The sequence below is a fragment of the Miniopterus natalensis genome, chromosome 3 (assembly GCF_054644295.1).
Source record: "Miniopterus natalensis isolate mMinNat1 chromosome 3, mMinNat1.hap1, whole genome shotgun sequence".
Lineage (NCBI taxonomy): Eukaryota > Metazoa > Chordata > Mammalia > Chiroptera > Miniopteridae > Miniopterus > Miniopterus natalensis.
The window spans coordinates 32,737,037-32,754,932 of NC_142083.1; the positions used below are offsets into that span (position 1 = coordinate 32,737,037).

Consider the following 17,896-nt stretch of genomic DNA (forward strand, 5'->3'; position numbering starts at 1 on the left):
AAGTATTTAATGACCTAAAAAAAAGGACATAGAAGGAAGCCAGAGAAAATTTTAATCATTTAATAACACAAATTTTAATAATGGTTAATATCTGGGATGGTGGGTTGACAGTTGATTTTTACTTTTTCCTTTATGCTTTTCTCTATTTTCCTACACTTAAAATACATTATTTTTATTACATGAGTATTAGACTCTTTGAGTTATAAGAAATGAAGATTCACAGCACTTACCTCTATAGGTTGCATATATTTTGTAGGATAATTATGACTGAAGAGCCTTGACTGTGTATCCAGGCTTCATAACAACATAGCACTACAACCTAGCCAGTTTGCCCAATGGTTAGAGCATGAGCAAACCAAATTCTGGTTCAATTCCCAGCCAACAGCACGTACCCCTGTTGCAGGTTCTATCCCTGGCTCCAGTTGGGGTGCATGCAGGAGGCAACCAGTCAGTGTGTCTCTCACACATCGATGTTTCTCTCTTTGTAACCCCCTCCTCCCTCCCTTCCACTCTCTCTAAAAATAGATATCTCTAAAAGTAGAAAAGATATCCTCAGGTGAGGATTAACCAAAAAAGCCAGCAAAACCATAGTACTACATGTATCTGTCGAACTAGATATCATAAACATTAGTATGTCTTCTGGAATTTGGAAGGCTGTACAGAATCCTCCACAGCCCTAGCAACCCGGTCATTGCTTTACCCTCTGCAACTCCTCAACACCAAGAGTTCCATATCCTGCGTCCCACCACAGGGGGCTTGGCTACTCTCTCTGAACTCTGCTCTTCTGTTTCAGTTTCTGCCTCAACTACCAACTGCGCCACTCTCATCAGTGGCCACTAACTCTTGCTACAGGTCCTGAATTTAAACTCCTAATAAGAAGGATATGATTGGACTCATTAGTCAAAGACAAAAGGGATGGGGTTGGTCCCCATTCAGCAGAACTGTTCCAGTAGGCAATTTCATAGGCATCTCCCACCCTATATACAGTTTATCGTAGGTTCAGATACTCATTTCTTTGGTCACTTGTGGCCAAGATAGTGTGCCAGCCTGGTAACTTATACATTTAACAAATAAAAAAATCATGGGGGAGAAAACAAATTTTTTTAAAGACGTATCTTTTTCTCCAATAATACATCTTTTAAATAACTTTTAGTTTTGTGGTGCTTGTTCTTACTTTCCCATAAATTTATCTTTGTGGGTTAATTAATCACCCAAAGAATAGATTTTTAAAGACTTTCTCTTATCTGTGCATGTTCTCAGAGCTCATTCTGCCTCCAGCAAGAACTGTTAAAACCCCACTCAGCTAGTGTCAGGTACTAGACATCAGCATTGTTTATAATTTGGCAGCTAGTGTAGAAGTCTGGTTCCAGGTCCTTGTGGCAGAGTAAGGAAGGAAATGGTTTCCAGTATTGTTGTTTGTTTAAGAACATGTTCCCAATTTTAGGTTCCTGTATTTCATGCTGCTCATTTAAGTTCCTGAGCAGTTTTGTCTTTCTTAATAATCTTTTTGAGCTCATTTTAAAAAGTAAACACAAATGATAACTATTTGTTAATTATATCACTTAAACAAGTGCTGTAGGTATTAAAATTTAAATCTGCTTCATTCTTATTTAAAGGACATAAAATTGTATACTAAATCAAATTGTATACTAAAAGAATAATTATCTAATTTGATTTTTAAAACACCTTATGAATTTTTTCAGATATTTGTGGCAATTTTCCCACACCTTTATTTGTAGCAATGTTTTAAGAGGACTGATAAAAGTGAGGTAGCTTCTTTAACTGTACGGTTTCTGGATATGTAAAGGGTATCTGTACTGTTTATCATATAGCACGTGTAAATTTTACCTATTTACAATACCTTTAAAGTACTGGTGATAAAATAAAAATGTATTCATTGTCACAGCATAACCACAACCATCACTATAAGCCACACTCATTTGTTTCTATAATATTAGTTATTTCACTGACATCAGATTTTTGCCCAATTAAAATCAAAACACAAATATGTGAAAGACCGAAGAACCAACTTTAGTATGTGAAAATTAGAGTAGACTACATTAGCACGCTACATCATTGAACAGGAATGGCCCCAATATTCAGCTCTTTACTGCCTGTGTCTGCTGAGTTTCCCGGGGCTCTTCTGAAATTGTATGGAACTCTTTGTATGAATGTTTGTATTGGGGGAGGGTCCGTAACTTCAGTTAGGTTCTTTAAGAAGTCTGTAGTGCAGGTTAAGAACTTCTAAATAAAAGCCATCCCACTAAATTCGTGTTCTTGTTTTTCAGAGTCCTCAGCGTCCGCCCTCCCCAGGCCTGCACTCTCTACTTCTCGAGTCCTCTCCTGCGCTCTTCCTTTGCCCACCATCCTCTAAGGTCCAGCCTTCTCCATGAAGCGCTGCACAGGGCCCAGCCCTCGGCGTCACTGCCTTTGAGTTACTGTCCCATTCGTGTGACAGCTAACCTGCTCTGTCCTGTATTGTTCTTTATCTTTTTATATGCTGTTCCCCAGCCCCACTCCCAGATTATAAAATCCCTCAGTATAAGAACTATGTCTTTATCTTTCTATATTCCCAGTTAGTAAATTATACCCAAAGCATATTTTAATAAGTGCTCAGCACACACCCTTACTGCTCGCAATAATGTCACTGGGACAGCCAAGCCCTGCATTAGATGCTCGTTTTTGATAGCCTTCAGAACCTTTACAGAAAGTAACATGGAAAATTTTTGTCAGGATAGTCATTCATCTAGATTCCAGGAGGTACTGTTCTTAATACTGACTTGGGGAGGCCTTACAGCTTTCTCCTCTTTTAACAGTGGAACGAACCATGCTGGACTTTCCCCAGCACGTCTCCTCTGACAAAGAAGTACGGGCGGCAAGCACAGAAGCGGACAAGAGACTTTCTCGTTTTGATATTGAGATGAGCATGAGAGAAGATGTATTTCAGAGAGTTGTTCATTTACAGGTAAAGGATGTTCTGAGCCCCTTTAAAAAGAAAAAAAATCGGCAGTAAAAAAGTAAAAGCCTTTGACCAGCAATAAAAAGTATTTGAATGCTCCTAGATTTTTTTCCTAATAGGCATAGCACAGTCTTATATAATATTATACCACTTAGGTTTATGTTTAGTTGCCAGTTACATTCACTTAAGATTAAAGACAAAGCGTAAAAGAGTGCACATCTCTAAATCTAAGACTTCTCAGCCATCATAAACTTGATGGTTCAATGTAAAACATTGAATTTTCAAAATATTCCAAGGTTTATATTAGGTCAGATCAACTAGCAGCAAATGGAACTGTTTATCTGTAAATAGCATGTGGTTTTGGCCATCATATTAGTGACTGCCAGTGCTGCTGGACAGTTATTCCTGTCTGTCATCCTCACATTTTTCAGGACTCACGGAAATTATGGATAATAAATGTTGTAGGTGGGTCTGCCGTGAGTGTTTTTGATCTTTTCATCACCAGTGTTGATTTGCTATCTAACATTTTTATCCTATCTTGGCTTTGAATTTTTATTTTCATGACACCTTAGCAATTAGTTTGGAAAACAACCAATGATTTATAATCGTGGGCATTTTTGTTTTATTTTACATGTTTCTTTATATAAAAACCTCAAAAATTGTGTTCCTTTTAGCAAATTATGACAGAGCTGAAATAAAAGTCATGTTATTTCAAATGTTTTATTTGTAACTCCATTCCACCTATATATTATATATGTATTTTTAAAGTTTCCTCAGAATTTCTAATTTTCTTTAACTCTGTTTGCATCCTCACTTCTAAGTTCTCATTTGAGATTTTCTAGCCTCAAGGTATTTCAACCCATACCCATTAAGCAGTCAGTCTCTCCTCTTTTCTCCTTCCCCTGCCCATAGCAACTGCCAGTCTGCTTTCTGTCTCTATGGATTTGCCTATTCTGGATATTTCATATAAATGGAATCATACAGACAGATGGTTACTAGACTTCATGTGGTGATCACATCATAAGATATATAAATGTCAAATCACTATGTTGTACACCCAAAACTAATATAATACTATATGCCAACTATATTTCAATTAAAAAAAATTTTTAAGGTATTTCAGTCTTAATGTTATTAATTGAATCTAATGTTTTTGTTACTATTCCACCTTCTCTGATTCTTATGCATGTTATGAAGATATGGGAGGTTTGTCACTTTAGATTTCTTTGTTATACTTTTAAATTTTGTATATATTGTGGACTTACCCGCTGAGTTCGGGAACAAATTGCTGCCTGTATACTAGACTGGACAGCAGGCTAGCATAGCACAGTGGCCTCATAAACACTGTGCATCCATCAGATTCATGTATTTGTTTGGTCTGGTTCACTTTGGGGTTTTATTGTAATAATTTACAGTAGTTTCAGATTTGGTCCCTTAATTTTTTCTTTTTCCAATGGATTACTCTCATTCATGTGGATTACTGTGGGAACATTTTTAGGAGCTTGCACAATGTCTGTTAAGGCTATATCAGAATAATAAAAAATACCTGCCATGTTTGTTTATGCATTGGAGCTTATTAGGTGAATTTGGTTACTTTTAAATGCCTTCCTTGACAAATAGTTATGTTATTTGGACAGTGTTTTTTTAAAATCTAGACCTGTCAGTATGAGTTTTCTGCTAGAATTGAACACTTTAATAAATGGTAAATTTCATTTCCCAGTACTGACAAAGGTTTCTCAATTGTTGGCTAAAAAGCCAGCAGAGATCAAAACAGGTTTTACAGATACTCTTTCCAGCCATATTGATAAGAAAAATGTACAGTGTCTTCATGTGCAAACAATCCAGACATATAATATTTTATTCCAGTGGCCTGCTAAGTAATAAGTACAGAAGAGGGATTCTTTAGTCATACAGAGTCTGAATTATGCAAGCTAAATTGGGGAATACAGGTATCTATTGTAATGTTTATATTTTTTTAGAGCTGTGGGCTTTGGTCTTGTCAATTCATCTTAGCCATTTAGTGATTTAAACAGAAGAGTTTAAAATTACCATGTAAATGAATAGATCATGGGATTAAGTATTGTGATGTACTCTAACAGTCATGGAGACCTGGTGCCAAAATAAAATACAAGAACCCCTGCCTTAAAACCGTGGCACAAAAATAATAATAAAAATAAAAGTAGAAAGGGGAGGGAAGGAAGAAGGGGGAAGAAAGGAAGAAAACTGTGTCCAAAATTCAGCATGGTGATGGTAATTTCCTTCCTACTTACCAAGACTTCTGGATTTTGAAACACATTGAGTCTAGTCATTGGTCATAATCAATACTACTGAAACGGTTCCTTTGTCAGGCTCTTAAAAGCCTAGGGATCCCATACAAAGCATCAGTTACCTTCATTAAACAGGCACCCCCCTTTTGTGCTTCCTAAGTACTTACCTCTCTTTTCATTCACTATGTGATAGACATTATTTGCTGATGTATCTTTTTTCTCTCTCTACGATTTAGAGGACCTGGGGATATTCACCTTTGTTTCCCTGGTGCCTGACATGAATAGGAGCTCCGTGAATGCATGTTGAATGGATCTGAACCAGCCCCAATTAAAATGTGCCTGCATGCAGTGCGGTTCCTACTCCCAGTGTCCTCATTCTGCCTGTGGCCCACACAAAAGCAGTGAATCTTGTGACAGCATATTGAGTTAGCAGTCAGCAGGCAGACGTTTCGGCAGCCCTTCAATCCTGAGTGTGGGCAGTTGCCTGAGAATGTCCTCTTCACGGTAATAGGCTAGAAACCTAACAGTGACTGTACTGGGAAAAAAACACAGAAAAAACTTCAAAAATATAACACATTTAATTAGACAAGTCATACTCCTATGTAAACTTTTGCTGTAATAGGATCTGTATTATCATACTCTCTTGTGTTATATTTCTTTAGCATATTTGAAGTTTGTGAATCAGTTTCTCTAAGTGATATTCAGAGGACTATCCTAGCTTAATCCTCAGAGTTCTTTTAACAACATTGTAATTTCTACTTTGTATACACGATACGGAAAATCCCGCTGAAATAATTTTTCATTTACATAGTTTAGAAACTGGAAATGTGTACGTCTTGTGAAGAAAGGACAAAACATCGTGGGACAGAAGGTGGGGAGGATTTGGGGGAAATTCAGAACATTTTTTACTTTTTCATAATGAAATTCTAAAGAATTATGAATTAAGGATGGTAATGTAGTTGTATGGCATGTTGGGCAAAGTACTCAACTAAGAATTTGAAGAATTTTTTTCTACCCCCTTTTTACCACTAAATAGCTGTGTGTGTGTGTGTGTGTGTGTGTGTGTGTGTGTGTGTGTGTGTGTTTGAGTGAGAGAGAGAGAAAGAGAGAGAGAGAGAGAACGTTCACACTTTTACATAAAAGCTCTTTGTTACAGGATGAAGTTATGGGGGAAACTAAATCTTGTCACTACAGAGATTTAAAAAGTGCTTTGCTGTCAGATTATATAAATTTGAAAATTACATCAGAGAACTTTAGCTCCCCCACCAGCCCTGCTCCTAAAGAGGAGAAACTTAACCCCAGAAGGCCTGAGAGCTAGTTCAGATGCCAGGGGATTCAGCTCTTGTTCAGGAAGGAAGGTGCAGCCCCAGCAGAGCCATCTAGAAGTGCTGACTGGTTCCCTCTTACAAGTCCTCGGGCAGTAATTCCGACCTTGCCTGGCTAGTAGAAGAGAGAATGTTAAGATCTGCTCTGGGGCAGGAATGTGCTTTAGAAGCACATTTTAGAAGTGCCTTGCTCCTACCAGAGACCTCCGGAGATTTCCCAAGACCTCAGAGTCTGACTGGCAAAGGGCGCCTGGTTATAAGTGAGTCTCTCTTTGTTGTGTCATTTTTGTGGCAAGTCCCATATTTCGGTAACAGTCCTATTTTAATTAAACCTCATTGAGGGCTGATTATTCTCAGAAGATCCTTCTACTTATTTACACTTGTGTTACCTCTTTGAAGAGTAAATAGTCTTCCCTAACCTAGACCATGTTGACTGTACTGAATGTACTTCCAGGCTTTCTGAGGCAGCGGCGGCTATGGCAAGCCCAGGCCCACCTAGCGTGAGAGCCCATCCTGAGTGGGGAGTAATTCTGCTCCCGTCAGCTGGTGAGACTTGTGATGAGCCTCTGTCCTGACCTCAGGGCTAAATGTACCCAGTGAAGCCCAGGAACCAAGTACCCACACTGCTGTCCAGCTGTGTGCTGGCTTCTGTCTGGGCTCCCTGCCCTGCTGGGAAGGCTCTCTGCTCTGCATCTCCACCTGCTCACTTGGGTCCTTCAATTTACCCAGCTCTTGCCAGGCCCTTCTCAACAGGAATTTTTCCCCCTCTGCCCACTACATATAGCTACTGTCTAGAGCCTCCTTTTGCCAAGCCCCACACCTCAGGACAGACTTCCTGGCACTGTTAAAGCCAGCCGTGATCTACTCAGGTTAATCATCACATCCACGTGCACACTGTGATTTGAGCTTCTGGCCATCCCCAAGGGAACCAGCCCACAGCCCAGTTATCTCCCTGGCTATTCTGGGTTTCATCCCATCGCAGACACCTGCTGCTGAGACCCCAGTGTGTGCCAATACCAGCTAGAGAAGGCTCCAGCTCCAGTCATGCCAACATGCTCAGAAATGCTCCAGGGACATAAAAGGAGGTTATTAGGGGAAAATGAGTCTAATTGTTCTCTGCCTCCACTGAGAACAGAGTCAGAGGAAACTGTGAGTAATGTATGCACAACAAGTGCTTTACTACTGTGACAATGTTTTTATCGGTAGGTGAGGTAAGATGCAGATTGTTGTATTAGGTAGTACCCTCAGAGTGCAACTCTATTTGCCTGCTACAACAAAATGTAAAAAATTACAGAAATATTTCAGCAAGAGCCTTGCGCCAACAATTTAAAATGCAGCCTCTCTAAAGCTCAGATCTAATTAGTTCTTTTAAAGCTCTAATTAGTTTGGAAAATATAAAGCTCAGGGATGGACAGCCCAGGTCTTTCACGGAGGGAGACTGCAAGCAATGGTAGGTCTCTAAGGCTAAGAGGTCTCTTAGGCTGTAGAGACAGAAGTCCCTCATTGCCTTTCAACCAAACGGAATCTATTGCTCCTCTGTCTGGAGTCCATTTCCTCCCAGGGACCGCAAACTGCCCCGCCTTCCAGATGTGCCATGTATATTTTGCCCCCTGTTTTGAAAAACACCTGGTGTGTGTGTACCTTGCCACGGCCAGGAGAATTTTCCATTTTCCTCCAGGACCGTCCTCCTGAATGAGTGCTGTTCGCGCTGCTGCAGGCAGGTTGACATACACTGTCCAGCGTTCCCCCCCGTCTGTGCTGTGCTGACTCCTTGCCCCAGATACTTGTTCAGGCGCAGCTTGCCCAGTCCCCTGCTCTCTCTTGCCAAATGGCAGTAAGGCATTTTAAAGTGTTGGAAGCCTTTTGCCGAGGTGTTATCCAGCTATCCTTTTTTGGTATGTTGGCCAAAGGGTCCCACTCTCCATTTGTGTAGAATTTGCCCTTTATTTTTATGCCTGCCTCTCAAGTGGAACCAGGTTAGCAAATGATAGAAAATGAAATCCATATGATCTGTGATAAGGAGTATGTTTTGTGAGAAAAACCACTGGGTCATAGAGAATGCTGAGAAAGAGATCATGCAAATGTTTCTGTTACCACACTTTGGAAGGGTACAGGCAGTCTTGACTCTGAGGCAAGGCGAGGCAATTCTGGTTAGCTTTTTATTTATTTAATTTTTCTGTTATAAATGAGCAGGAACTCACTAAAGCGTAAAAGAAATTACGTCTTCAGAAGAGCCTGCCTCAAATCACCTATGTACTTCATAGCCCAGCAGAGATGATGAATACATTTGCTCTGGCCTCCTAGTTTATATTTTACACAGACACTGCTGTAACAGAATGGTTGTCACACTCTTTAATTTCAGGAAACCTGTGATCTGGGGAAGATAAAGCCTGAAGCCAGACGATACTTGGAAAAGTCAGTTAAAATGGGGAAAAGAAATGGGCTCCATCTTCCAGAACAAGTACAAAATGTGAGTTTATGTTTTCTTTTCTTAGTTGAAAAAAAAGTAAATAAAGCAAAATGCAACAAAAAAAAAAACAGGGAAACACATGTTTTTAATATGGGAAATAATACATGATAGAAATCCATTTCCAATGTATTTGATAGTCCGTGGTTTTAAATTCCACAACTCCTGTCCACATCATGGTGACTGACATAACAGCTGATAGCTTAGTTTTCCTTTACCCCCGTCCAGGTTTTATTTGTTTCATGTGTGCTGGGCTTATTCTCTCTGCTCTAATGTACATTCCCTAATACCTAGTTCCAGGCCTTAATAGTTGATTTATATTTTCATTCCCTTGGTCTTACAGAGAGAGGGCACTGGTAATAAAATCCTTATGATGGAGAGTTTTAAAACCAGTAATGGGATACCCTGCGATTACTATATGCCCCTTAAAGGTGGACAGATGAGCTGCTGAAAAGTGCTTCTTAAACTTTTTCTTTTGTCTAATGCCAGGCAAATCTTCCAGTTTCATAAATAAGCTCAGTTGTAGAATTAGCTCCTTCTTTGGAAAGGGAAGAATACCCCATAATTTATTTCCAGGTGATTCTTCTAGGCAGTAGAACTAGAAACAAGTTTGAAAGAAATCCAGACCAAGTGATGTCAGAATGGTAGATATACCTGAAGGCACCGCTGAGATACAGGCACCTTCCCCCCACCCAAATTCTTGATCACCTTGTACGATCTTCATCCTACTTACAGGAGAAATGGGATTGACCTCGCTTCTCTGCCTGCCCTCCTGGTCAGGCATCAGTTCTGTGGGGGCATGAACACTGTTGGTTAAAATGTGTTTGGTTGCAGCTAACAGCACCCTGTTGGAACAATTTAAACAATAGGAGAGATTTACTTGTTTGTGTAGCTGCAAGGTCCAGAGGTAGTCAGGCTTCATGGGTTAGTGTGGTGTAGATACTCAGTGATATCATTGGCCACATGATTTTTCTGTTCTTCTACTCTGTCTTCCTCGTGGTTAGTGCCATCCAAAGATGGCTCTTTTTATTTCTAAAACAGCTGCAAATCTAAAAACCCCACCATCTAGAAGGACATAAAGAAGCCTCCCTTCATGTCTTAATGCTCAGATTGGATCATGTGCCTGATCCGGAATCCCCCTTTTGTTGGGCGAAGGCCAGGCCTGGGTTACCTGAACCAGCCACTACTGCAAGTGAAGACGGGATTACCTAACTGGTGCAGAGGCCACACCCCTGGGCCTTCAGATACCATCAGGTCCCACTCAGACTACATGACTGTTGTAGATAGAGTATGGAGGATGTCGAAGGGAACTTGGGGAGAGCACCCGAATGTCAGAATATGACACTGTATGTGTCAAATTTAGTGTTCATCAGAATTACCTGGAGGGCTTGTTAAAAGGGTTTGCGTTCCTAACAGATTCCCAGGTGATGCTGATGCCTCTGGTCAGGGCCATACATTGAGAGCCAGTGTGGTTTATGTAAATTTAGTTATCTAGCATTTTCAGAAAAGTGGGAGAGATTAATAAAATTATTTCATGGTTTTTTCTTTTGGTTCCTTTCGTATTGCTTCCTTTGATCTCCCAACTAATACTTTTTAGACAAATATTAGGGCTCATTTGTTTGCAAATGCTCTGTAAAACTAAGACATAACTTTTTTTTCCAGAGCAACCATAAATTAATTATTCAGTTCTTATCTCTTAGCTTACTTCAACACCAGGTTCTGATTTATGAAACCAGATTTTTGAAATAGAAAATATTCAAAATACAATGATTATTAACAAGCTAACAGCTTCATTCACTCAGCAATTGTGTGTGTACTATGTGCTAGATTCTGCTTGACTGTACCTCCTAAATTTACTTAGTTCTTGCAAATCTACGAAAATTGCTAACACATCACCAGGATTGCCATTTTGTTCAGGCTGCATACAGATGCTCATGGACACAACATAGAAGAGCACAGAAAACTATTTAGTCAGGCACATCTCTGAAAAAGGACCTCCTGAGGGTTAGGTATAGAAGTCAACCTTCATATAAAAGTGAAACTTATTTGACTGATGGCGATAAAAATAAAAGATTAATTTTATTGTTAATATCTTGTACTTATATGTTTGTTTCAGGAAATCAAAGCTATGAAGAAAAGAATGAGTGAGCTATGCATTGACTTTAACAAAAACCTCAATGAGGATGATACCTTCCTTGTATTTTCCAAGGCTGAACTTGGTAAAATTTTATTTTTCTAGATGAAATCATGTAATTCAGGCAGATAATGTCACCTCACAGTTTGCCAAATCAGAGTTAAAAGAATTCTTTAAAAAAATCATCCAGTCCCTTCTAAAGAACCCACCATGCCTTCTACAGAAGAGACAACCGGACCATTTTTAGATTATAGGCTAATAAGAGTGTATACTGTTTCTAGAAACAGTCCTGAGAAGATTTCGTAATCTCTTTTGTTAAATTATGCTGTTGTTTAACAGCCTTCAGTGCCTTGAGAAATTTTTTGCCTCAGAATGTCTCCCGCACTGTAACTTAAACTAGTCTCTCCTTCTGTTCTGGGTCTTGCTTGGCTTAACTCTCCTGTTCTCCGTTACACACCATCTGCACAAGTGCATGGAAGCCTGTTCATATTTTGAATTAACGTCTCCTGAGACACCTGTTCTTGAACCACCACCCCCATGATATTATACGAATTGTCATTATTTTACTTGAATTTTAATTACTCCACAAAATTCCTCGAGTTCTTAATGGCACCATGCCAATTCTAAATGAACCAATAATGAGTGGAAAGCTTGATGTATGAGAGAATTTTTTGCAGGTGCTCTTCCTGATGATTTCATTGATAGTTTAGAAAAGACAGATGATGACAAGTATAAAATTACCTTAAAATATCCGCACTATTTTCCTGTCATGAAGAAGTGTTGTATCCCAGACACCAGAAGGAAGATGGAAATGGCTTTTAATACGAGGTGCAAAGAGGTATCCATAAATGTTTGTCTTTGTTTGTTTGTTTGTTTGTTTTTATGGAAGACCTTAAGAAAAGTGTTTGCTTTGTTAACCAGGATTGAAGTCAGCTTAAAGACAAATAGTCCTATTTGTATGAGCATTATGCCTCCTAATTCCTCAGAATACTTAGCTTTTCCCTTGCCCATTGACAACCTGCCATCCCAGGTTAAGCTATTCTAAAAAAAAAAAAAATAGAATAGATTAAATAAACTAAAAGTTGTATTCTTCTCCCAAGTCGATAGTCCAGGGCTGGTGGGGCATCTTTCTCTCCCCCCTCAGCAAGTGACTTCCAAGGGCATTTCAATTGTCCCACTCTGTTGGGAAGTACAGAGCAAGGATCTTTAAGAAGAGGACCTGGAAATGACATACATCAGCTGTGTGCACATTGCATTGACACAAATTCCATTATATAGCTATATCAAGCTGCAAGGGACGCTAGGAAGTACAGTCTCCAATTCATAGCCATTTGCTCAGCTGAGAGGATTCTATTACTAAAAGGGAAAAAAGGAAGAACTAGAAATGGATTTTAAGAGTCAGCTAGGCTGCTGCACTACAGTCGGTCCAAGTAACCATAGTACCTCTCATCCCCATTCACCGTGTGTCAAATCCCAACCAGTTACTGCCTTGCGCTCAAAGACCAGTTGTAGCTTCTCTGACCCAGCGACCTGTGAAAGGGAAGACAAGTTGTCTGGCCCCTCACCCCCATCACACCCCCAGTGGCAGAACAGGAACAGGAAAACCGCGATAAAAACCCCCATTTGGAAAAGGAGAGAAGGGGAAACATAGCAGGCCTGCCAACATTCAGAAACAGTTTGGCAGGAATTGTAGGGATTCTGTGTCTGGGAAGTTCCTGGGATAGCCCATTGGACTTATCTGGGTCTCCTTTCAGGCAGGGATTCCTGTAACAGCTGTATCCGTGGACCCTGGTTTTGTCTGCAGGGAATTCTTTCTTGTCCATTACCTTTCATGACCATATTCTGAGTGGCTGCAAGCATAGGTTCCTGCTGATGCCAGCTTGAAGCCTGGGGTTGCTTTAGGAATAAAATAATCACAAGCTGTTATAGGCCAGGCTTATGATATCTTTGGTAATAAAATCCAGTCAAAAACCTAGTAGGTTTTCTGTCTGTCTGCTTCCAATCAGATTCATGTTAAAGTAACTATGCCCAAGTATCATTTTTGGTCATAGTCTTAAACCTACCAAATCTTTTCTAATATTATGGTGCCTGCTTCAGGGCTGGTTGAAACCGTAGACTTGAGGAGGAAGACAGCTTTCTCAAACAGATCTGTATAGCTCAGTAACTCTGAGTGATAGTCTTTGTTCCTGACGTTAGGATACAGGGGGACTGGCTTTTCCAGCCACCCAAAGCCCCAGATTGTGGGCCACAGGCAGAACCTCGCTTAGCAAAACTCTCTTCCTTCTGTCTTTGCAAACTGGCCAGCTCTCACGTAAGCACATCTTTGTCATGTAATTTTTGTAAAAGCAACAAATACCAACAAACACACAACAACGTTATTAGTTTTCCCAAACAGTTCTCCTGCAGCTGTAAGACTGTAACTGGCCTGCCCTCCAAGTTACAGCAAGCAACAGTTTTAACAGACAGGACCCCTGGTATAAGGAGGATTACCAGCTTCCCAGCCTGCAGTGTCTTGTCCTCACTTTCCACTGCTGTACATGTTGCATTCTTGTTACTTCAGCACCCCATTCCTAATATGAGTCCTGTAGGTATTAGGGTATAGCTTAAGCAACTTTACAAAAGTCAACCAAAAAGCAGAGACTCAAGTAAATACAAGTTATTTTTCTTTAGGAAACATTAATGGTTACCAGGGACTGGGGAAACTAGGGAGTTATTGCTTAATGCTTACCAAGTTTCTGTGTGGGGTGTTGGAAAAGTTTTGGAAACAGATAGTGGTAATGGTTGAACAACAGTTTGAATGTAATTAGTGCCACTGAATCGTACACTTAAAAATGGTTAAAATGGCATATTTTATGTTATATGTTTGACCACAAATTTTTTTTTTTAAAAAAAGGATTGATTTCTGTTGCAACTAACAGTACAGAGGTGAGTGGTCCAGAGCTGGAGGACAGCTCTGCCATCCTCTCTATGTGGCTTCCAGGGTCACTGTTGTTATCTTTAGTTCACAGCGAGCAAGGCGAGCATCTATAAAGAGATGCCCCAGAAACTTCACTCATCACCTCATTCAGATTCCACTGTCCCACAGCTAGCTTTAAGGAAGTCTGGGAAAGGTAGTCAGGTGGCCATGTGTCCGGCAAAAACTCAGAGAACTCTAGTACTAGGAGGAAGGGGGAAATAGATACCGGGAGAAAACGGGCAGTCTAGGGAGAAGGTCCAGGGAAACTAAAAAAGTGAAAGCAAAGCTCAAACCAGTTAGTTTCAGAACTTGGAGAATTATACTATATGTTCCTCTTATCCATGTTTCCATTCTAATTTTAAAATAAAAGTAATTATAGCATAACTATATAGTGTTTGCTCTTGTGCCAGGCACTTTTCTATGTACTTTAAATATATTTTCATTTGAATCTTCATTTTTGCCCTGTGACTTAGCCACTATCATTGTCTGTATCTTACAGATAAGAAAACTGAGGCTTAGAGAGGTTAAAGGACTAGCCAGTGGTCAGACAGCTAGTAAACGGTAGAACCAAGACAGTCTGACCTTGATGTGTGATCTTCCTAGAAACATGTCTATAAAAAATTTGCTGATTTAATCGTCGGGAGTAGTTTTTCTTTGACCTCAACATTTATTTACTTTTTCTCTTATTGTTTAAGAAACATTATGCTAAATGAAATAAGCCAGGCGCAAAAGGACAAATACTGTATGATTCCACTTACATGAGATTCCTATGGAAGTCAGATTCATAGGAAAGAAAGCAGGGTGGTGAGTGCCAGGGACTGGAGGCTGGGGAATGGGGAGTTAGTCTTTAATAAGTACTGCACTTCAGGTGGGGAAGATGTAAAAGTCTGCAGATAAGATAGTATTATTATTTGTATTTTTAATACGATATAGAAAATGTTTGTAATAATTTGAGAAAAATCCCTGAAAAATAGTGTAGAGTTCTGTGGCATTAAGCATATTCATGTTGTGCAAGCATCACCGCCATATATCATCAGGGCTTCTCCATGTTTTAGCATGTGGCAGAAGCTCTTCCTTTTTTAAGGCTTAGTAATATTTTATTGTATGTGTGCACCACATTTGCTTTATCCATTTATCCATTGACAGACATTCGCGTTGCTTCCTCCACTTGGCTGGCATTCGCATAAGGCTGCAGTGAACATGGTTGTAAAAATACCTGTTTGAGTCCTACTTTTTTGGGATCTGTATGCAGAAGTTGAATTGCTGGATCATAGGATAATTCTGTTTCAAAAAAAAATTATTTTTTTAAGGAATCCCAGTAACTGTTTTCCACAGCAGCTGCATCATTTTACATTCCTGTCAGTGATGCACAAAGATTCCAAATTCTTCACATCCTTATCAGCGCTTATTTTCTGTTTTCATTTTTGTTGTCGTTGTTTTGTTTGTTTAGTTTTTGTCTTCACCCAAGGATATTTTTTCCATTCATTCTTGAGAGAGTGGAAGGGAGGAGAAGAGAGAGAGAAACAGCAATGTGAGAGTGAGTGAGACACATCGATTGGTTGCCTCCCACCTGAGCCCTGATCTGGGCTGGGGATCTAACCTGCAACCGAGGTACATGCCCTTGACCGGGAATCGAACCCAAAACCCTTCAGTCTGCAGGCAGACTCTAACCCCTTAGCAAACCAGCCATGGCTGTTTTTGTGTTTTTTTAATAACAGCCATACTAAAGGGTATGAAGTTAAAGTGGCAAATTTTGTGATACGTGTATGCTACCACAATGAAAAAACAACTTAGGCACCAATATTTGGTGCAGTCCTGTCAATGAGACTAAATGTGGATTCACTATAGTCCTTAAGGATACATTTTCAGCCTGGCCGGGCATGGCTCAGCGGTTGAGCATCGACCTAGGATCCAGGCGATCGGGGTTCGATTCCCGGTCAGGGCACATGCCCGGGTTGTGGACTCGATCCCCAGTCGGGGGCGTGCAGGAGGCAGCCGATCAATGACTTTCTCATCATTGATGTTTCTGTCTCTCTCTCCCTCTCCCTTCCTCTCTCTGGAATCAATAAAGATATATTAAAAAAAAAAAAAAAGAATACATTTTCACTCTAAGTTTGCAGTACCTACAATTTTATGAAGACCTCATAACTATCTCCTGAGGTTTAAAAAGTCCGTTATTTCAGAAATACAGTTGGATCATGAATTTTTTAAAAAGTCTGTAACACTGAAATGAAATAATTTATTAGAAGTTGGGATGTTCTAAAACTATTTGATAGTTTTGACAACCTAAACATAAATGTAATAACTAACTCATTTAGTGCTTTTTGGATCCAGTTAATTATTAAAGTTTGTTTTTGTTGTTGTATTTATTACTAGGAAAACACCAAAATTCTACAGCAGCTACTCCCACTGCGGGCCAAAGTAGCCAAACTACTTGGCTACAGCACACATGCTGACTTTGTCCTCGAAATGAACACTGCGAAGAGCACAAGCTGTGTGACAGCCTTCCTAGGTGAGGTCTTTTCTATTCATTTTTAGTTGTATATTTCCATTTCTGTGACTGTTTTGCTGCATGATACCAACTTGACAGAGGACCTTAGACTCTCATATGCTTTTGAGTACATCCTATTTTTTATTCATTTAAGAGGAGGTTACTGATCACTTACTATGTATTAGATACTGTGCTTGGTTCTAAGCGTTGCTCATTGTTTAATTACTATTATAGTCCTTCATTCTATGTTGCATCTTGCTTGGGATTTTTATACTAATGTCTAACAAGACATCTGGGGTCCTAACAGTGAGTATTAGCTTACCAGCTTTGTTTACTGCCACTTGGTGATTGTAGTTATAGTGTAGCTACTTATGAATTCAGATGAAATGAGCTGACAAATGTGACATAAATGAAAATAAACACATATAAACAAAAAATAAGCATTTTATACTCTAGGAGCCACTTACTGTATATAAAAGTAATGTCAAATAATACGCATCAAAACTATTATCTAATAACTATGTTCACATCACTAATCTTTTTAAAACCGTAGTTCTTAAGTCCATGACATTCAGTCATTGATACTGTACACCCTTCCCATCCCCATCTCAATTTAGTGTCACTACTCCAATAGTCACTGTTTTCTTCTCTTATCTTAGTGAAAGTGGTTGAGTAACAACCTGGTATAGATGCTGATTTTTATTGTAATCTTCTCTAATCAGAGTTTACCAAAGTATGATTTTCTTTTTAACTTTCCTCTTGGCCCCTTTCAGACTTTATTCACCTTTAACAACTAGTCAAAGTATGTAGTCTTTTACTTTGGTATTTTTTTTATTAGCTTAATTAAGTTGGAGGTTATTAATAATGGCTTAAAATCAGCCTTTAGCCCAAAATTTACTCCACTATGTCCTCACTGACCATACGTTGCATTATTAATGTATATGCTGGCATCGTATGTGACATGTAGCAGATGCTCTATAAGTGATAGTTAGTCATATAATTCATTTATTCATTCTTAAGACATTTAGGGAATAGCTATTCTATATTAGGAGTACAGTAAGTGGTAAAACCATAGAAAGGAATAAAATGAGGCCTCTTTCTCAATGAATTTTCCCTGAGTAGAAACAACAGAGATGTGAATAAGTAGTTGTCACATACTGATGCATGTTATACAAAAAATGTCTCAGGGAGTTAAGAGGTTTGATGAAAATGTTTCCTTTAGTTTTAACTGTACATACTGAAAATTTTTTTAAAGAACTGCCTGATTAACTTAATTCCTTTAAAGTAGTTTCCCTCT

The 17,896-nt window shown here is 39.3% G+C and overlaps 1 protein-coding gene across 4 annotated transcripts in view; it reads left to right on the top strand.

Moving 5' to 3' along the window:
- The window catches only part of NLN (neurolysin), a 69,794-nt gene that overhangs the window by 25,921 nt on the left and 25,977 nt on the right, over positions 1-17,896 (top strand). For all 4 annotated transcript variants that reach the window (XM_087815392.1, XM_087815393.1, XM_016202651.2 and 1 more), the window contains exons 3-7: positions 2,817-2,965; positions 8,914-9,021; positions 11,135-11,237; positions 11,830-11,990; positions 16,485-16,620. In XM_087815392.1, coding sequence (XP_087671518.1) covers positions 2,817-2,965; positions 8,914-9,021; positions 11,135-11,237; positions 11,830-11,990; positions 16,485-16,620 — 657 coding nt within the window. The remainder of the gene's footprint in view (positions 1-2,816; positions 2,966-8,913; positions 9,022-11,134; positions 11,238-11,829; positions 11,991-16,484; positions 16,621-17,896) is intronic.